At 39.6% G+C, this 21,991-nt stretch overlaps 1 protein-coding gene across 2 annotated transcripts; it reads right to left on the minus strand.

The window, feature by feature from the left end:
• Positions 1–92: 92 nt before the first annotated feature.
• Positions 93–21,878, minus strand: kctd5b (potassium channel tetramerization domain containing 5b). Of its 2 annotated transcripts, XM_085416107.1 has the most exons (7): positions 21,469–21,878; positions 10,604–10,712; positions 9,832–9,923; positions 9,637–9,732; positions 9,293–9,397; positions 6,768–6,893; positions 93–3,911 (listed from the first exon to the last, which is right to left on the minus strand). In XM_085416107.1, the coding sequence occupies exons 1-7, from the start codon at positions 21,790–21,792 to the stop codon at positions 3,882–3,884; spliced, it is 882 nt and encodes a 293-aa protein (XP_085272233.1). In that variant the 5' UTR covers positions 21,793–21,878; the 3' UTR covers positions 93–3,881. The 2 variants fall into 2 exon arrangements, with proteins under 2 accessions (XP_085272233.1, XP_085272234.1); XM_085416108.1 differs by lacking the exon at positions 9,293–9,397 and having other exon boundaries at positions 21,469–21,872.
• Positions 21,879–21,991: the final 113 nt, after the last annotated feature.

Raw genomic sequence — 21,991 nt, forward strand, 5'->3', positions numbered from 1 at the left:
CATATAGAAGTGATCTATGTAGTGATATGAGAACCTTATTAATGTAACTGTTAAGATCGAGGAAAAATGACACATTCATTCCCTCTGATTACAAGTGTGATCATCATCATCAGTCATGCATTACAGTGATTTGTGGTTTATGACTTGAATGCAAAACAAACTGGGCACTTAAAAGGATCAGGCTACACATTTGATAAGTTTGTCCATCACATAAAAGATTATCCCAGATTCTAAACCAGACAACCTGTCTGAAGGGCATTCAATGTAATGTAGCTGCTCAAGTAGAGGGGGCGTTGAACACTTCTGAACAGAGCATTTTAAATGAGATTACAACCAAACCAAGCAAATCAAACACAAAAACACTTAAAAAAAAAAAGGTCTCAAAAGAGACTTGTATAAACCTTAGCTCTTAGCCTACGCAGATACATTTCATCAAATTTAAGAAGAAAGGGGGCGAAAGCAAGATTGTCTGCAACGCTCAAGCACTGGCTGTTAAAAATGGATGGAGTATCTCAACATTTGTCAGCATGTCAGAGTGAATATTAGCTTATGGGGAGTGCTAGTTGCCATTGGTGCGGTCACACAAGTAGGTGTGTGAGGGAGTGCAAGACGGTAAATAATCGGAAGGCTTCAGAATACTATAGCAAATGTAAACATAGCCTAGCTCTGGCAGGAAATCCAGTCTACTCTGATTGAACCTCTTTGCAGATCTCAAATTTTGCACTTTAAAAGCCCTTGTGTGTGTGTGTGTATATATTTCTATATTTAAAAACATGCATCCATACTCGTTTCCTCCCGACAATATAAAAACGGTCTTAAGTCGAGTGTATACGTGTGAGTAAATGGAGGTTTGTGTGTCGTTAACAAGTCTATATGTACAAAGTGTGCCAGCATTAAGAAAAGTTACTCATCCCTGACACTAAGATCGATGTGTTCAATACACATAAGACATTGGATTTTGGTCACTGGGAGAAGAGGGGAAAAAAAGGCAACACTAAATGATATCATGTGAATGAAATATCCAACCTATCAAAACCACACATCAAAACCTGAAAACAACTTTCTATTTAAAAAAAAAAAAGTGTTCTAAAAGGCAGTATTTACATTACCAGCATTACAGGCTGTAAGCAGTGTGCACAGTGTTTCCCACTGTAGTGCTTGTAATGCTGTGTATGAAAATCTACACAATTAAAAATAAAAATAACAGCTAAGAAATCTTATCACACTGCAAGAAAAAAAAAAATACATTTTTGTTTTTGTTTTTCTGAAACGTAACAGTCAACTTCATAGCCAGCCAAGTATAGCTTTGTTATTGGTTATCAAAACATGTTCCAGGCATGTTGTCAGTGAAAGACGCCTTACAGAGTATCTTTTTTTTCCTTGTTTAGTTTTTTTAAACCCCAACTCCGAAATCTCTAGTCCTGTACAAACGATGCAAAAAACAGAAGCCAAGGTTTTCTCGTTTTTTTTGTTTTGTTTTTTTAAAGATCCAGTATAAACAACTTCCACCTGAAGCTGTGTTTTCTATACAGTGTACAAAACGTGCAGTTTTCCTAAGAGTTAAATATTAATATTGAATTTGGATTATTTACATGAAAACAAAATCTTGATATGAACAAAGTCCTTCACCGCTGCCTTCGAACAGTTCCAGTCCCCAAACGCCGCAAATACTTCCCCTCAAAAAAACAAACAAACCCAAAACAAAAAATGAAACAAAACCCAAAAAAAAAAAAAAAAAAAAAAAAAAAAAAAAAAAAAAAACAACCCTTAAAAAACGATCTCAAACGATGTTCCCTCAAACATATGAAATAAACGATCTAAGGATAACTCAGACAACAGCGGGGAAGGGGGAGTCACCATTGTCCTGAGGACTTTACCAGTTAACTTTAGATTTATGAACATGAGGTCTCAAATAGTTTAAAACTTCAGACATTTCTAAGAAAATTCTAATTAATGCAAACTTACGCTTAAGAGCCTTTCAAAGTCTTTATATTACTACAGGTCCACATTAACAGAAAACAGAGCAACTGTAATCACTCTTAATCTTTAAAAAGGCAAGAGGACTTCCTGAATGTATAATAACTTAAATAAAAAATAAATAAATAAAAACAAAAAAAGGGGGATAGTTCAGCTTAAAAATCAAATGATACATCCAAAACTGTTCCACAGTCTGAGATACATCAAGTCTGCAACCTCTTGAATATAATTATAACTAAATGGAACTCATGACGTGGTACTCAGAAATAGAAGTCAGCGTTAATGCGACTCGGGTATTAAAAAATTTAAAACTTTTTTTTTTAAAAAATTACACAAACCATGTTTTTTGCAGGAACTATTTTCTTTGACTGAACTACATCCGCCAGCTGGAGGAAGTGTGTGCCTATCCATCATGTAAGGCTGTGACAGGACGTAAACAACTGTGTTTGCCTCTGCTCACCCATAATGTCAACTAGCCACATGATTTCTAAACCTTCTCACAATTTCAGTGGATTTTTTGGAGCAATGATTAAAAAAAAAAAAAAAAAAAAAAAAAAAAAAAAGGAAAAAAAAAAAGTTTTTGGGCACTGTGAGAACCAGAAGGCGACTAGCATCTAGAGCCCGACCAATAGTTAAAAAAACTAAATCAAAAAAATATATCAACATTTCAATTAATCAGACAATTTGTTTCCCCTTTCAGATCCATGAAACTTATGCAATCACTCTTACGCTCAAATCAGCTGGTTGCAGCTATGTTGCCTCCAGCGAAGTTGCAGTGCCCTCTGGTGGACAAAGTATGCAACATCAAAACTGCTAACATGGCTGAAGGGTGCTTCTCTGGTCTCTTCTTTAATTTTCAGGTATTAGTTGTCATAAATGCAGATATATCTGTCAGACTCACGCTACATATAGTTCTATTAAATTCATGGGAATATTTGGATTATTTTAAACTCCCTAGAAAAGCAAACTATATAAACTAAAAGCAGTAGAGGGTCAGAGTTCAAATATGAATAGTTGACTTTCAAGCAAAGAGTCAATTTGACCTAACAGCACAAAAAAAAAAAAAAAGCACCTCAATCTAACTGGGTTACTAAAGATGGAAGCTACAGTACACTAGTAGTATACTTTTACCTGAAGTATATATTTTTATAAAGTATATTGCTTTGCAACATGTTTATTATAGGTCATTTCCTACCTCTGATTACCTAATGCCCCTTTATCTACAGTCAAGATTTCTTGTACTCTAAGGTGATCATTCCTTTTTTCTTTTTCTTTTTTTTTTAATTACTACTGGGAAATTTAAAAGAAAAAAAAAGTGCATTTGAGGTCCTCATGATCACAAATCTCAGTGAAACTGAAGTCTTTGGGTAAACATTTTTAACCAGTTTGCTTTTGGGCTCAATTTTATGTTATTAGCCTGACTCACAGCCGTTGAGCAAATACAACAATTCCCTTCTTTAAAATCTCTGAAACAATGATTTTTGTGTTTGATACTCGGAGTTATAAAGACCATACTGATCCCTTACCAGACCCTTGAGTTGGAGGATATAAGAATTAACTCAACAGATGACCCTGAGTGAATCGTTGGCCTTATATGATGGCGGCCATTTGTTATAGCATAAAACATTTGTAGATTACAATTCTTTACTTTCAGTTAGAAACAAAAAAAACTTGCCGCTAATTTAATAAAAAGGTCCAGTTTAAATGTACAGGCACAAATTGTCAGTAAACAGACTTATTTACATCAAAAAACTTAAAAAAAAAAAAAAAAAAAAAAGAAAGAAATTGGAGGGAAAACAAAATAAATGCACACCCCACTTTAAATCTCCATTGTGCCACACGTTCTTCCACATAGATGATATGTTTGCATCATAACACCTGGAGCTCATAATACTGAGTCCTTCTCACATCCGGGAACCCCTTTCCTGAAGAATCTGCAAAGACAGAAACATTAGATAATCAGCAAAAATGCTCAACACTACACAATCTGCAGCAGTTCAGTCACTTTTAGTGTCCCCCAGCACCGATCTACCTCTTTATTAATGTCACAGTGTCTGTCACACTTAAAGCACAAGATGGTTGAAACAAACACACCGATTAGGGTGCAAAGAAAAAGGAAACGCTTGCACGAGTAAAAGTAGTAAAGAGTCTTTATCTTCTACTTTCAAGTCTTCTCACTCATTCTGGTTTTAAATTTTTTTGACATTAACCACTTCCATCCCCCTATTTCCCCCCTTTTTCTGTTAATGTAACAACCCCACAACACTAGAAAAGCAGCAGTTGCTCAAAATGTTAATTGTAAATGATAGGGTCGGCCTCAAAGACTTTGGGCTTCTGTAGAATAATGTCACTGTATCGAATGAAGCCACAGTTTTCCTTTCATACTGTGAGACTTTTCAGAGACCCTAAGAGATTTGTGATCTGTGACACATGCTCATACTTTGAGGATTTTAAGGATTTCTTCAAGACCTAAAGAACACATGTAAACACCCGTGTTTTTAAAACGAAGAATCTCTGACATTTCCTTCAGTGAATTTTGAGAAAATGGACTAAACATCGAGGGTACCTCATTTACTGTTGATGCAGTAATATCCTGTGATATTGATGCCCAAAGTTGGTCAGAGAAAAACTAATGCTGAGCAAAAATGAGATTTTGGCTTGAAACTGTGACACCATGAGTGGGAGTGAAGTTGATTTTTCAAGTTTTTTAAGAGCTTAAATGTGTTTCAGCTCTGATTTCACGCGGCTATCGACTGAGCTGTATTAGAAAGGTTACGAGGGCTCAAAAATACTGTGAAAATACAGGAAATTAAAAAGTGTAAAACGTCAACCTTCTTTTACATATTTTGAACTGTATTTTTTTAACATTTTACAAAATTTTAAAAAAGGTTAAAAAAAATGTACATCCTTTTTAAAATATATTAAAGTTTAAAAAAAGTGCTGATTTTGACAGGCAGGTGGGAACTTTTTCCCTCCTAATTTCAGAGGACAGATCAAACCTTTGAGTCATTTCTCCTGAGTTAAAATTTATGTAATTCAATGTGAGGCACATTAAGAAGAAAATACCTGCTGTTTAACTGGTTTCATTTCTTAAGTATTTTGGGAAGAAAATATATTTTGCAAGGACAAATCATTACTGGAATTATTTCCTTGTGAAATGTGATTTTTACTTTTCTTTTGATGCATAAAAATGTGCCAGTAATATCGAAATTCCCACCTTTAATTATTAAAAACCAGCATAGCACAGACACACGAGTGGTCTGACTTAAAAACAAATAAAACCATTGTAACCTACAGCTATTTATGACAAAGAAAGGGCAGAGGGTGCACACCAGCCCACCCATCTCTTTCAATGTCATTCTCAGGGAGAATGAGTCAAAATGCAGCAGTTGATGATTCAGCATTAACCAATGCTGTGAGCATGTCAATAATTACAGGGGTCTGAAACCAGATGGGAAGAGCTCCATTTGTTTCAAAGAGAGCTTCACCTGCAATAAAGTCTCCTGCCTCAGCAGGAGCAGTGAGGCTTTTGATCCAGCTTTGGCCTGCAGACTCCAATGTCCAAAGCTGATTTGTAACCTTGATTCTATCATTGGACTTTTGTCTCTTATAAGAGCTCAGCTCTCGCCGTCTTTGAAAACAAATGTGAAACATTTTGAGGAGCGTTAAAAAGGCATCTTGGAAAAAGGGAGGAAGGAAAAACTAAGGAGGTGTGCTGGGAAGGACTACGAGCAGTTGAGCGCTCACCAGTGAGTCATAAGTGCTCAACCCTAATCAGAGTCATTCATTTCATAATCCGTCTCTTCGTCCTCGCTCTGAGCAACATGCAGCATGCAGACAGCACAGAAGAAGACAAGAAAGGCATGTTGTAAAAGAAATGAAAATGAATGAAGGTGAAAAAGGAGAACAAGGTGAAAAGTAAAACTAACAACGGATCAAAGGGGATTATCATTAAATCAACAATGTGAAGTGCGTCAGAGTGACACAAAAACATAATCCAAGGACACCTTCCCAACCAAGGTCAGTTCCCTTGTTTTGGATGTTAAATCTAGATATTATGTCCCAAACAAAAAAATAGCTACATAACAAAATGGACTGAGAAATAATGAACAGAATATAAAACCAGTAATAAGATCTTGATTTGGATAGGATGCCCCTGGAGAGACTAAATGAATAGAGCACAGTAAAATCTCTACAGTCTACATTTGCTTCAAATATGCTCTGACAGCCTCTAATCTCTTTAATAATCAGGAAAATAAAACCATAAATACAGGCGTAACAATATTAGTCTTCATGTGCTGCTTCCTCTAAGGAGTGGGCCACTATTACCCCAATTAAAAATAATAATAATAATAAAAAAAGAAAATTTAAAAGACACTTTGCCAGTAGCAGCACAAACCTGTGCCATCTTAATGCCCAGAGCTGGATTACACAGTTTAGACTTCAGGTCAAATTTAACAGAAATTTCAACAGCAGGTTAAATTTAGTTTGTCTACGTGATGTGAAGACAAAGTTCTGCTTATGCCTCAACTGAAATAATTACTCTCTGTAATATTTTTCCATTATTAGTTATTTTTCTACGGTTGCTTGTGGTTTTTCTGTTCGTCAATTTTCTGGTTAGTCAACAAAATAAAAAAAAAGCAGCACAATGCATTCCTTTACAGGGAGTTTTCATCAAGAAAGTAGTAGATGTGCTCTCAGCTCCCTGGAGGAATGTACATGCATCCAGCACAGGCCATCTTTCACCAATGTTTGCTATGGACTCATAACAAGTCCTTTCACGCACTTACCTTAGCCTTCTCACTGGGCTCACTGTTTGTCCCGTATGATTGATTGTGCAACTCCTTGGAGACTACACACAGGAACTCAGCTTGGTCTTCGTTTCCGTAGTTGTAGGAGGAGCCGATGCTGACGAGCTAGAGAGATGAGAGCAGAGCAAAGACGAAGAATTAGAATTAGACTGATAAAAGGCAAAAATCTGGGTTACTCGTGGTGGGAAAACACAAGGAGGGATACCTTATACTAATGTAAAACAGGTGGAAAACCAAACAGGGAGCACAGAGAGTCCTTAAATTTAAGCTGCCTCAGTTCTTAGTAAAACCCTAAAGCCTAACCCGGAGTTAGTTACATCACATTTAGCGCCTTTACTAGGTAGACAGCAATGTAGGACAGGCTTGGGAGTGACACAACAGATCCGTGGTCAGATTTAATCTCAATATGGCAAAGCTGCACAATTATATGGTGCACTGAGGGCAACAGGGTGTGCCATTTCAAATGTTAAAGCTAGCCATTTTGAAAAAGGCTACACTGAAAATCTGAGAGTTGTTATAAAAAAATATTTAAAAAGAATTCGTGATCTCAGGACCCGCAGACATGCCAGCACTGATTTCAACATAAAACATGGGAAAGCTCAAAGGAAACTAAAGAAAATATAATCTGTGGTTCACAAATTAAGACTGTAGAAATTTAAAAAAAAACAAAGAAAAGGATGAACAGCAGATAGTTACTGACAGAATACGAGTGCAAGGGACGGATCACAGGAAGCAACATGCTGATTGAGGGTGAAAAAATGAATAAATAAATTTAAAATAAAAATCACTGGGGAATGGTGGACTGACAGGACCAGGCTTAGCATCTCCTACAAAGAGAAAACCGCAGACTCACTTCCATCCAACAATTCAGATCCATTTTAAAGCTCTTTGACACAAGATTTGACCCTTGCCCCATTGAGCGTTTCTATAATGCGAATGGCAAATGTTTGGAGTTTTCACTAATGCTGCAATCGTCACACTGTTGCTGTTGTTGGGCTGTACTCTCATTAAAGCAGACCTATTATGCTTTTCTTTTACTTCCATCTTAATAAACATATCAAGCTTCAACTACAAAGGCTCAAGCAAAGGCAACATTGTTAAAAGGGTCATATCAGGCTTAACCGAGCCCCATCAAAACCTTCAGTTTGTGAGAGGCAGCCAATCAGAAGAAAGCTGGCTTAAAGGGAGGGTATAAGCAAACATAATGGGTCCACTTTAATGGTTTGTTTTTTGGTCTTGTTTTGTCTCAAGGGCTTACTCAACACTTGATAGTTGAAGTAGGCCAGTACAATTTGAACCAAATGAAAACCTCAACGAAACCACAGCACCTTGGTTTAAGCAAAAGAGCCTACAAATAAAACCTTTCTACAGCAGTCTTAAAAAACATGGCAATAATTTCTGCTCTTTCCCAGTCACATCAGTCTAAACAAAAACCAAAAGGGGACAAATAAAGGAATGACCAAGTGAGATTTAAAAAAAACCAAATACATAAAAAATAAAATAAACAACAAAAAGAAGAAACGGCTACTTCTGGATTTGATTTCGTGTTCATCCGCTTTTGCTGTTGAACATTAAGAGTGTGTACTGCAGGCTGCATGTATACAGTCTGTACCCAGGTGTGCATGTTCAGACATGCATCGCCTCATTAGCCATGCTGCCACAGACTTGTTGTTGTTAGCGAGCTCTCCAACATTATCACAGCAAAAAAAACAAAGCACCCCTCAAATAATCTCAACTAGTTATCTTGGATTCCACTTGGCACACAGCTCAGTGAACCATCAGTTAAACAACAAATTAGATTTATATAATTGGAGCGTGTCCTAGAAGACTCTCCTCGTCTGATGGTGGAGCTTTAAGCTTTGCATTGGGAGTGTTTGTTTTTTTGGAGTTTCCCCATCTGACGGGTATAAGGAGATTAGTGGGTTTTCAGCTCTGATGGGAGAGCCAATGATCCCACATTGCAGAGAGATTCAGTCACACATTACACGGACTCCAAACACCCAAACATGCGGTTTCTCTTTGAAGAAAAAAATAAAAAATTAACCTTTGTCATAATTTCAATATTCCATCTGGATTCCCTTGTAATGCTCGACAAAATCAGTTACAAAGAAGATTACCTAAACGGCAGATAAAAGCAACACTGCACTTCTAAACAACCAGTACTAGATTCCAGCGCCCACCTCCCTCAGTTCCTCCAAAAGTGACTACATCAAAGCAAAACAGATAAAGCTGCTGACATACTGAATACAGAACGACAAAAACTAAAGTAAAGCAAAACTAAACAAGACAAGACAAGACAAAAAAGGACAAAAAACAAAAAGGTGTCAGGGTCTCTTAGCCTCACTGGTGAGCAAGCAGTATACATGAAAACGGAAAATTATCAACTGAAAAATTAACCGATGGCTACGTGTCTACTTGGGACAAACAATGGCCAACGGGGTGTGTACGGACAACATGGGGATCATGCAGTGACCAGCCCGTGGACAGAGATTCGTGGGACACACCTCTCCGCTGTTGTTTGGCAAAGCAGACTCCTCTCCCTTCACCTCCCTTGACACAATCAGCAGAAACTCTGACTGGTGGGCCCGCCCGTAACCTATACTGACAAGCTGCAACAACCAATCAGAGCACAGAAGGGATGCCCGGATCATGTATGCGGACATTGAGAAAGATGTGATTTGCTGTTTGGCTTTTTTCTTTTCTTTTTTTTTTTAATCATTTATTTATTTATATATTTTTAAACCATTTCCAATGTGGACAATTGCCCTTTCTGGGTCAACGTGAGCATAGCGGGGTGGGTGAAGCACATGGAAGGACGATTGTCGCTGGGACACTGTGGGAGATTTACCTGTTCAAACTTCCAGCCGTCAGACATGGTGGACACCATTTGAGTGAGCTCCTCCTCCTGGCACTGCAGCACCCGGTAAACATGCTTTACTGGAACCTGAGAGCAAGGATGAGCACATAATGTATTCATTTTTTTAAAAAGGCGGGCATTACAATTATTGAGAAATCCATTGAAACGTCACATAAATCCATGTACCTGTGATGTTTTGCAATCGCGTTCCCTGATCTTGTCCTTGATGAGCTTTATTAATGATGTGATGTTGTAGAATTCGGCTTCTTCTAAAACTCCTAAAACAAGAAATAAGGCAAAGGATCTCAGACAGACATTCTACTGGACAACAAACACTCCAAAGCATCCTTTGAAGCAAACCAGCAAAGGAAAATGTTTGTGCCTTAGCTCTACAACCAGCACATCTCAAAAAGTGCAACTTTTACTTTGACAGCAAATATTCAGTTTCCACTTTACTTTTTCCAAGCTTCACAACTGCTTGGCGACAAGTTTGCCAGTGTTTGCAGACAAGTCAGCATCTTCCAAACTAGGAGCAGTCGAGGCAGTGTGCCATTATCTAAAGCAATCACAAGGTTTTCAGCATAGCACAAAATATTTATTTGCGATCAGCTACACCTAGTGAGTGCTGGAATGCAAAAACAAATATTTGGGAGACAAACAGGCAACGACTAATGAAGCTTTTGCAAGTTTACTAATTGAAACCTTATAAATCTTGTTATCCAAATGCTCTCTTTGGGTCATCTTCATGTGCTGAACATTGAGTGAGTTTGGGTTTTTACAAGAGGGGCAAAAGTGCACCACTGTAATCACTTTCTAAGGGAATTATTATCCCAAAATTAGCCTTACATATAGTAATTCCCATGGGGTGCTTAGCGTAATGATCATCACTATTGTTTAAAATATTTGGCACGAGTTTGATTAAATTGAAGCATTCCTTCATGTTCCACAGAGACATTACCTTCCTCTGCCAAGTCCCTGTTGAGCACCAGTTTGCCATGCCTTAAGTAGTTAAGCACTGGCCCGAAGTACGTGGGGTCTCTGTCTATGAGATAGGCACCAGTTTCATCCTGCAAAAAAATCAAAGAGACAAAAAGGTACAGTTATTAGAAAAAACAGAAACTGCAATCATTGTTTTGTATTTTTTTAAAAATCCAAACAAGCATTTTAGGTAAATTTAGGATTGTTTTAATATATTTAAAAACTCTCCCATAGATATGACACAACTTCATTAAATGACATTTGTCCATTGAAAGGATTTTTTGTTTTTCATGAGCCAGTGTGTACTTTCAAGTGAAACATAATCTGAGCACAAACAACACCCACTGCACATCAGTGAACAAAACTCATGGGATGAGATTGTAAACACAGGAGTGTTTACAATCGCCACATTGGTTGAGAAGACATGCACACACAGAGCCACACATACAAGCACTCTGGGATATCACTGTGCTATTCCCACAGGCCTTGGGTTTGATCCCGATTCCTTCACAACTACTGGGTATTCCCCTATTTCTGTGATTAGACTGTCTTCGTCTCATGAGGGAAGAAGCGGCTAAAACAATTAGAGCAGAACAGAAAAAGATTTGGAACAGCAGGGCTAACCCACCACAGGGACCAGGAGAAAGCACCTTGGCTTAAAACCAGAAATTAGCCTAGTCTGGGCCGTTACACAGTTGGCCTCACACATAATATAAAAGACAGTCTGTACAGCTGTCCAATAGCCAGACTGAATCTACAAGCTGTTCAATACAATGCCATATTTAGTGAGTAAAATGTGCTGTAACATTCAATGAAATACTCAGCACAGAGGAAAGGCCTTGAGCATATTTTGAGCTCGTCTTCAAACGCTTCTGAGACACAGTTGCTCATGTGTCTTCAGGGGACAATCCGAGCAAATTACTGGTTTATGCTGCTTCTGACATTATTTGCCCAAGAACACACCGGCAATAAGTCATAAATTTCAGGACACTACATGAATCAGAGATAGTTCATCGTGCAGAGAGGAATTCATTTCACCCTAACCCATTAATATTTTCAATAATGAGAAAATGTCCCAGTGCAGTTTCTTTTGTAATGAATCTTTAAGCCCTCTTGGCTGGATGACCCCTTTTCCATGGCAAAAAATACTCCACCACAGCCCAGTGGAGCTCTATTCTGGTCTCAGTGCTCCGTGTCAGATTCTTACAAGTCCACAGTCACTGATTAAGCACGTATAGAGGTACGCCTTTATGGAGGACGCAACTCATCACAGCCATCCACATAACTCTGTACGCGATGGTTTGGCTTTCATAGTGAAGCTTAAGCTCCATCTATCTATTCAGTTGCACAAATGTCCCACTGCAGATCTTCATTGGAGTTTCATAGAAATAACAACGACAACAAAAAAAAAACATATGTTTTTCCACTTTCTCCTTCAGATTATCATTGCTATTCTGCAAAAGGAAAAAAAGTGATAAAAACACCTTCAACCTGTTCTTTTAAGTTGTGCATCACTCAAGCTTGAAACGCAGTTTAAGATCAGTCAGAAATGACAGGAAAGTATAATGTCAGTCTTTGTCTAAACTACATGCAAACACCCCCAATTTGCCAAGAAAACCTTTTACTACAATGGTTCACTGTTAAATTTAAAAGGGGAAACTATGGTTCAGCGTGTGGGTGCGTGGGTAGCTACAGACGACCGCCTACCAGAGGCAGCGAGTTGGTTGTCAGATGGGGACAGTGACAAAAATATGTAGTACAACCGGTTTGTGAGCCAAACCGTGGAGAAGAGCAAAGTTATAGACATACACAAAGCTCCAGTGAAACCAAGTGTTTAAAAAAACAAAACAAAAAACACACAACAACAACAACAACAAAACCCAGCAGCCACTCTTTGTAACTTTCATACTTAAAAATTTTTTTTATCTTTTCATTAAAATTATCTTTTGATTTCCCCACCGTTTTCTTCTCACTTCTTTCATTTCTGGTGAACTCCTTTCCTGTTGTGACCCACTCACCAATTAGCACTCAATGAAAGCACAGTATCTCGAGGTCTTGTTCGCGAGTGATGGGAGAAGGGAGCTGGAGATTGACAGACGGATTGGTGCTGCGGCCGCAGTGATGCAGACGCTGCACCGGTCCGTCGTGGTGAAGAGGGAGCTGAGTGTAAAAGCGAAGCTCTCAATTTACGGGTCGATCTACGTCCCTACCCTCACATATGGCCACGAGCTGTGGGTAGTGACCGAAAGAACGAGATCGCGGATACAAGCGGCGGAAATGAGCTGGCCTCTCCCTTAGAGATAGGGTGAGAAGCTAATCCATCCGGGAGGGGCTCAGAGTAGAGCTGCTGCTCCTCCACATATAAAGGAGCCAGCTGAGGTGGTTCGGGCATCTGACAAGGATGCCTCCTGGGCGCGGTGTTCCGGGCATGTCCCACGGTTAGGAGGAGGCCCCGGGGCAGGCCCAGGACACGCTGGAGAGATTATATCTCTCGGCTGGCCTGGGAACGCCTTGGTGTTCCCCCGGATAAGCTGGAGGTGGTGGCTAGGGCTGGGCCATATTATACCGTTCACGGTAATACCGGTATAATGTTAGGCAACGATAGGAAAATGAAATATCGCGATAGAATGGGAGTAAAACGCGCATGCGCAGTGCCTTTGTTTTCATACGCACATGGCCGATTGTTGAGTGAAACAGATGAACCAGAATTGGTTTGTAAAAATGGTGCAACTTCCGTGATGTGGAACTGGTTTGGTGTTTGTCCATCAGATACACAACAAAGCACATTTTTTTGCAGAACATGCAAGCAGCCGTTGTTATTGTCATATTTGTCGGACTAAGATGCTCTTAAATCTGGGAGTAATCTGGGTCCTAAACTCCGTCAACTTCAGGTCAAACAACACTGCAGCATCACTTAGAGTTAAAAACTGTCTAAATTCTTTCATCTTTAATAAAACGATCAGCATTGCTGCTTTACCAGGTGTAACTATAAAGTTTAACTTCCAGGCATCCATGAAAACAAAAGTTATTACATTTAACGGAGTTAGAAGTTAGCAGGAAGCTAGCGGAAGTTAGCTCGCTAGTTTCGCTAGTTACCTAAGCATGATATTGCATGTTCTGACTGAGAGATTTCTGAAAAAAATCAAACGTACAGCTCTGCTATCACTTCCAACATAAATGAAGACAGGAAACTAAACAGCAGCGACGTTTGCAGGGTTACTGAAGTTGGGCTAGCTGGTATATAATGATGTGCTACGTGATCGCTAGCGACACAGCTATGTTAGCATAACATAAACAGTGAAGCTGGAGGACGAACACTAACACTTTTCCACTTATAAAAGTTAACGTGAAGGTTCTTCATGGTTAGAGACAAATGCAATCGCATGGCAGGATTCTGTAAACGGACCAAACTTCAGTCAGGAGAACAACTGAGATAATCCATCCACAATACGAGGTTAGTCATTAATATACTGCAACAACATGGGAATAGAGCAGCTGCCAGAGAATTCAACATTAATGAATCAATGGTACAGAAGTGGAGGAAGCAAGAAGAATGAGTTTAATAAAGTTTGATTTATCTGACTGCTTTGTTTCGCTTAATGTGCCTTATAATCCTGTGCACCTTATGGTCCGAAAAATGCGTAATGCACACTGCAGTTTAATGTTGCAAAGCACCTCTTTTTAACTTCAGTGGATATTATACATGTTATGCTCAGGATATGTCAGCCCATTTCTACTGGAAATGCCTTTTGGTTAAACTTTCAGCAAGGAATTTGCATTTGCACTGTTACATTTTTATAAAGCTTTAATGTACATAAAAACCAGCTTCTTGTTTAAGTGAAAATAAATGGAAGGTTGTCTTTTTGCGCTAGTAATGTTGTGGAGTTGTATTTTGTCTCGCATCAATTATATCGTCGGTTATATCGTTATCGCAAATTTTCAAATATATATCGTGATAAATATTTTTGGCCATATCGCCCTGCTCTAGTGGTGGCTGGGGAGAGGGAGGTCTGGGCTTCTCTGCTTAGGCTGCTGCCCCCGCGACCTGGCCCTGGATGAAGTGGAAGAAGATGGATGGATGGATGAAAGCACAGTATAACCCACATTGACCAACGTTCGGATTTTGCAGGAATGCAAAGGAGCATGTTTTCATTGGTTGAAAACCTCTCTCTGTAGGCTCTTCATAGGAAAATTAGCCCAGTTTCATATCACATTGTTCCCAATAATACTGGTATAAAGTTTTAGGGGATATAAAAACATCACTATGTCATTGTTATAGCAATGCCATGTATTTATGCTCACCAGTGCACGCAACAACAAGAAAAGCCTGGGTATGTCAGAGAACCGCAAGAGCTGCCATGTCAGCCTTCAAGCATGATTTAGTATATCATCCTATAAAGCAGAACACTCTGCAAAACGTGCATGAAAACTGTTCATGCTGAAGGCAGAAAAAACAAACTTGAGGCAAAAGACACACCGTTTAGTATAAATCAGGCTATGATAGAGGAGATGCTAGCAGGTGGTGATGCACAAACCCATGATACAAATTCCCAGGTAGAAAACATTGTTCAGTTTTATTGTGCAGCTCCCGAAGAGTTAAAATACTTTAGTTACTACGAAACGAAAAAATAAACTTGTTTGTTTGTTTGTACGGACATACTGCAACTCAATTTCCCATTAGGGACAATAAAGTTACCATTGACATTGACCATTAAACGATATTTTAGGCAATTCTTTTATGCTTGTAGTTAAAATTTAGAGGCTCATTTTGTGCTTATATTTGATGTATGCTGCCACTGGATATAATGTGTCCAACAATGTTACATGATAATGCTGCTGCCACCTTAATTTAAATTAGGAAGCTGTCATCAATGACAGCAGCTGACTGGAGATGAAGGATGGAAAATACCCTACATTTACTTACACTTCTAAATGTTGCCGTCTGCAAATGTCTTCAGTTCCCCCCCCCCTTCTATTGTGACATAATATTGAGGCTATATCACCTGCATTCGAATGTGACACATTCGCAATACCATAAATAAAGTATAAGCTGCATCTATACAGGAAGTGTTTTACAGAAATGCAGTGACCAGAGACCAAAGAACATCAAAGATATTTAGCGACTTCAAGTGGCTATAGCAGTGACTAAAAGAAAAACAAGAAAAAAAATTATTGGTGACATGAAGCTGGCAGGTCCTAAAAAAAGACCGGAATGTCCGTTAGCGACTCATCGTTAGCTTTCAAGCAGTGAACGATGAGTGAACTGTTTCCTGTGTGGACGCACCTTCGTTAGAGCCACAAAAGTGTTTCAACATTTATGATTTAACTGAGCTGTTTTTTCCTTTTTCTTTCCCATCCACAATCATGCAATTTTTCATGTCAGATCTTTGCAAGCAACAAAACAACTATTCTTGCTTTTTGAACCACACCTGTGGGGTCATTATGTCACAGTAACTACTTTGACTTTTTGTAGTTGGAAAAACTACTGGTTTAACACAGTGACCGGTGCTTTGACCAGCTGCGTACCAGCAGAAAGTGTGCTACCGCTTGCTGAAGACAGAGGAGGAGGAGAGGGGGGGATGCACGTTTGAAGGGATTAAGAGTGAAGGTAGGAGTGCACAGAACACAGTGGAGACTTTAAATGATGGTTGGTGTGACAGAGAAGGGTTAGATGGAGGTAGATGATCCGCTGTGACAACCGCTAAAGGGAGGAGCTGAAAGAAGACAACTGCAACACTTACGGTCAACTACCATTTCAGTGATTACACCTGTGTTTGACTGGTCAACATGTCGGCACTGAGATGAGGTATATTCAACATTAGTTTCACTTTGACTGCAGTGACTCTATGACAACACATCTCAACAAGAATTTTGGAGAACTGTGTAGAAAATGGGTGAAGAGGGAGATTCACTGCTGCCTACCACAGCCAGGACACTTGCAAAAAAGGGTTATATAAAAAAACAAAACAAAACAAAACAAAAAAAATAGTCCAAAAGTTACGGTGTGTGTCATACCACCAACAACACCCACAGCAGGTTGTTTTTGTGAACGTTCACGTGTATGGTACAACTGAACTGAAGAGAGCTGAAAAGCATTATGAAACTACATGTGTGCAGCATCCCCCAGCCCACCCCCCATTCCTCAGATCATCATCACATTACCCAATAAACAAAAAGATGGCTTGGTTCCATTTAGCTGATTTGGTTTCAGGGTTCCTGGTATTGTGTAAATTGGCTCATTGAGTGACTTGAAAAACATGGCTATTGTTTGTGTTATTAGTAACACCTGTGCTCACCTACTATGAAAGTCAACATTATGTTGTATGCACTATACAAATAAGCCTGGTGTTGACACACATACCAAAAGTTATCAGCAGCTTTAACTGAAAAATTGCATACTCCTGAAACACGAGGGCACGAGCATACACTTCTGTAAACTTGCTGCATATTTGTAAGCTCCACTATGAGGCCGCATGAAACCCCTGAGCTCGGTGGGGTTGGCCCTGTGGGTATGCATACATTTATGGGGAGATTGGAGGTGGTCACAGTGACCCGCTTCGTATGGTTAAGGGGGTTCTGATATGAGCCTGTGTGCACAAAGAGGAGCGTGTTTTTAATTAAAAACAAAAGACTGTCTCCGGGGGCCCAGGCTGGGGAGCACTGGGCAACAAACAAAGGGGTGTGGACAGTGAGTGAAACAGAGGACGGCTGCTGCTAGGATGCACAGCAGACGGGCAGAAATGAGAAATCAAGAAGAAAGTTGAAAAAGACGCTGAAATTGCAGAATGAAAAAGTCAAACCTCAATTATACATTCTTGATGTTTCTTCAATTAAATGAAAGTGCAAGACCAATAAGGAACCAATTAAACCACATTTAAGAAATATTGAAACCGCATACTTTTTTTTTCATTATTATTTTTGGTCTGACAATGACCTCAGACAAGTAAACATTTAGGTAAACAAAAGTCAATTAGAAGGGCGGGCTTCACAGAAGAGGGAAGTGTATTGTATGAACCTTATCATTCTTTCTACACACAGTACATATCCTTCAACAGGAAATACCACAGTGACCCAACCCTTCGTACACATGATGCCAAATAAGGTTTTCTGCAGACACATTAACACTGAAAATCAATCCTTCATTCAACTGAAAAAAAATAAATAAATAAAAATTGCAAGTCGCTGCATGTTTGCTTCTGAGAAAAAAAATTAGGTGTGCGTGAAAACACTGCATCATCACTTCAGGAACAGCAGCGCATATTATACATAGCGGTAAATTTCATACAGACTTATGCTAGTGAACAGGAACGAACAAACACATACGGGGGGGGGGGGGGGGGGGGGGGGGGGGGGGGAAGCAATTTCCACCTTCACCTGAGCCACTTTATATTGCAGACATAAAAATAAATAAATAGAGCTGCAAACAGTGTGCAGGCGCCACATCCATTGATCTGATCACCTTAAAAAGCACAAATGTAAACACTCATAGTAATAATGTGTTCATGTGTATTGCAGGGCCCCCACTGGCCAGACGACAATTTTTTCCTAATGAACTGTTGCAAAGTTAAAAACAAAAGAGTCATGAATAAAAGGACCAAGTCTGATTTTGTTAGACAGGGTCGTTACTATGATGCTGCCTTATTTTGCCACCAGTGTTAATTTGCTCTGATGGATTTAAAAAATTAAAAATGACATTTAGGCTGTTTTTATGTTTTGTTTTTTGAATAGACCCTGGAGCTTGGGGTAAAAAAAGCAAGACTCCCCCCCCTCCATATAAATCACCATAGGTTGCTTCAGCTCTGTGTGATTTAATTTTTTTTTTCCAAATAATGAGTGGATAAATTTTACTATACTGTTCTATGGGCTGTCACAGATTCCAAGAATACATGTTGGACAGGTAGAAGCAGCGCAGGTGGTCAGGCAATTCTGAGGGAATGTAAAGACATCTCTGCCTGAATTAGAGTACAAACGCCTGGCAGAAACAGAGCTCAAATATGTTGCAGCAGATACCCAAGTCACATGACCATAGCTACTTAGCCAAGTGGAAGTCTGATCCTTGTAAAGTAAGAGTCAGGAATCCCTCTGGAGTACAAGCAGTAATGGCATAGTCAAATAGGCCTTCGTCTTTTAAATAATACACGCTTCGCATCACAGCTATATTATGCGAAACCATCTCATATTTCACATTATTTGATGCTGATAATCTGAACACGAGTAATAACCCTTTGCTAAGCATAGGAGAAATTTCACACCTTTTTACCATCTTCAAATCTGAAAGGCAGAACCAACTTATGACTGAGGAGTGCTTCTGGCATTAAATGAAAAGCTCCTTTTAGGCCACTAAAAGCTTTGCTGGTCCAGGGCACGCTAGGAAAACTAGGAAATCACTGCGACGTGGACTTTTTCCCCCCCCCTCCCGAATAGACAACCATGAAAGGTGCATCATAACTGAAGAAGAAGTGAAAAACTGACCATGCTGACCGATTTTGTTACAGAATCTTTAAACCCTCTGCAGTACAATGCAAAAAGTAATGGCGAGTTCCCGGATTACGTGCATTACTTCAGTGAAGGCGATGAAATCCGACTGGAGTCACACCTGAAATTGTCAAAAGCACTCTGCAGCTTCCTGCTGAGCACTTACTGCAAGAAGACAGTGCGGGAGCAGACGATATCTCGCCGTTAAATATTTACATCGTCTCCCACAGTGTGCTCAGGCATGATACACAACCTGAATCCAGCCATATTTTTCTCTCTCACATGCTGCAGGGAGAATTTCTTAAGGCTGCAAATGGATATGAATATGAAAAGAATAAGACACTGAAAGAACAAGAATCCTTTGTGATGGGTGGCTTGAAAAATTGATGTGGTACTCAAAGCTGGGCCCTTACTCAAGAGGTTCAGAGCAGATTAAAATAAGTTTGCCAGTGAGACAGTTGCCCACTAAAGTGCATCACTCAGCTTGTTGACTGGACAATTTTTACATGCCCGCTCATGACTGAGCAGCAAATCAAACAACCTAATATCTACATCACTCCAGCATGACAGCTAGGACTAAAATTACATAAAACAAGATTTAGAAATGCGTGATTGTCAGCTGTACACATGACAGTACTTCCTTCACTTTCTCCCTGGTCCACCCCGCTGTGCAAAACAAGCTACAGTCAACAACATGAATAATGCAGTTCTCCTCAAGAGTCCTGCTGAAGCACGTCAGCCTGCGTGACTGAGAACTGAACCACTCATTTCCTTGGCTGGGAGAAACAACACTGCATTCGTCCAAAAACAGAGCTCTTCACTGCTCTGTCGCTTTGCCGAGCTATATCTATCTCTCTATATATATATATATATAGATATATATATATATATATATATATATATATATATATATATATATATATATATATATATATATATATATATATAGATAGATAGATAGAGCCACACACCCCTTTTCTGGGTCACTTGTAAATTAGTTGGCAGTGCCAAGTGAAGTAATACCTAGGTATAATCTGCCCTGCAGTGGGAGTTACCTTAAACTAGATAGTCTGCAAGGAGTGAGGTCCAGAGATGGCTCAAGAGTGCGATACACACTTAAGACAAGGGCTTGAGACAGACTGATTTGTTGCTCATGAAGGATAGAGACCAAAAAAGCAAGCTGATTATTCAGAGATTAAGATATTTGCATGAAAATACGAGATGAGCCATTGTCTCGTCTTAGCATAAAGGGGGGCAGGGGCAAAGCTAAAAGTGTTCCAGTGGATGAAAACAGTGAACAATGGAGCTGTAAAATAGAGCACAATACACTATGTATGTGGACAGTAATACATTGTGGTTGACAGTGCTGGGGAGCCTTTAATTAAACACACATGCACTACTGTTATAAGTGGGCAGATGGACCAACAGCCGCCTTCTGGAGCACTGGGGTCATTCAGGGAGATAAGTGACTTCATCCCAGTTGTCAGCAGCACTGCACCCCACCTGACAATGACTTATGTATTAATTAGGGGAGCTTCACCAAGTGTACAGAAGCAGACTACTGCAGAGCAAACAAAGCTGTGAAGCAGATAAACCTCAAGAGACGGAGAGGAAAAAGAAAAGAAAAAAATACAACAGTAGTTTTACAATCACTGAAAGGCTAGAAATGGGACACAGACAGAAATGGGACATTCAAAGCACGTCAATATATCATTAAAATAAATTTCGAATATTATATGAACATTAGACTACAGCCAATCAAACTTAAAACTTACTCCTGTAGTTACACTAATTTATATACAACCACAATAAAAGCATTTGTTTTCAGTACTGAAAACTGACTAGGAAATAAGAAGCTTGCTGTAAACTGTTACTGTTTGACATCTGACACCTCGCTGAGTGCAGCGCAATGCAACGGCCTCATATGGGGAAAAGTTTCCAACTACTGTGGCGACTTATTAGATTCACTGCGAAGCCTATGTATTTAAAAAAGAAAAAAACCCACTGCAGTGTCCCACACCTTCAACAGCATAGCGGTGTAACCGCTTTATCTGATAACTTATTGTGCTAAATGACACAACAAAGAGATACACGCAAGCTAGCAGCAAGATCGTATGTCATGGGTTGACTGTCGGAATCTAGCTAGCTTAGCTGGCTAATGCTAGCGAGCCACAAAAATTTGAGTTAACACCAAGAACCTAGATAAACACTGATTTTCACAATGCCGCAGATCCGAATAAACAAGATGATATATGCTGTAATTAATCATCCTAATGACGCTAGTAAATATAAGCATATTCAGTAGAAAATAACTTAAAGTTTGGAAACTGCTCTTAACTAGAGTGCTAGCTCGGCTAGCTTAGCATTTACCTTGTCAGAGTCGAGCTCGGGGTCAGCTTGGCTCAGTCTGTACAGAAATGATTTTGGGTCTCGACACAGCGTCTGTCTCGTAGTTAAAAAATAGGTTCCCCCGACATTTAGTCGAATCCATTTTGAAGCCCCGACCCCAGCTGAAACGTTTCGCTCCGCCGAAGAATGGCCCAAACATCTCCGGTGAACGGAGCCGCTTGTCTCGGAGCTGTTCTCTGCCATTCCTCTCCTCGCCTCCTCCGCCCTCGGCTCGGCACGGCTCTGTCTGTGCGGCTCACAGGAAATATCGGAGGTGCAGCCACAAACTTCGAGTCCGCGATTCATGCAAAGCAAACTGCCAGCTCCTCAGTTCAGCCACTCCTACTAACCCACTCCACCAGCACTAACAGACACTTGCATAAATTATTCCAGAGAAAAGAGGCCCTCCCCGGCTTGATCTCTGACGCGTCAGCATGGAGAACAAAATCTCTTGATACGGAGAGCTTGTAAATATCATTGTGAGTGAAAATGCACATCTTTGGAA

Source organism: Rhamphochromis longiceps, linkage group LG8, assembly GCF_057381845.1.
Source record: "Rhamphochromis longiceps isolate RC_006_pf linkage group LG8, R_longiceps_female_GT1.1, whole genome shotgun sequence".
NCBI classification, from domain to species: Eukaryota; Metazoa; Chordata; class Actinopteri; order Cichliformes; family Cichlidae; genus Rhamphochromis; species Rhamphochromis longiceps.

Excerpts from the sequence above, each read along its gene's own strand:
- kctd5b (XM_085416107.1), bottom strand. The coding sequence starts at position 21,792 with ATGAATCGCGGACTCGAAGTTTGTGGCTGCACCTCCGATATTTCCTGT. Across the intron at positions 10,713-21,468 it reads CCGAGCTCGACTCTGACAAG|GATGAAACTGGTGCCTATCT; the intron begins GTAAATGCTAAG and ends ATTTTTTTGCAG. Across the intron at positions 3,912-6,767 it reads AGCCCAGTGAGAAGGCTAAG|ATTCTTCAGGAAAGGGGTTC; the intron begins GTAAGTGCGTGA and ends CTGTCTTTGCAG.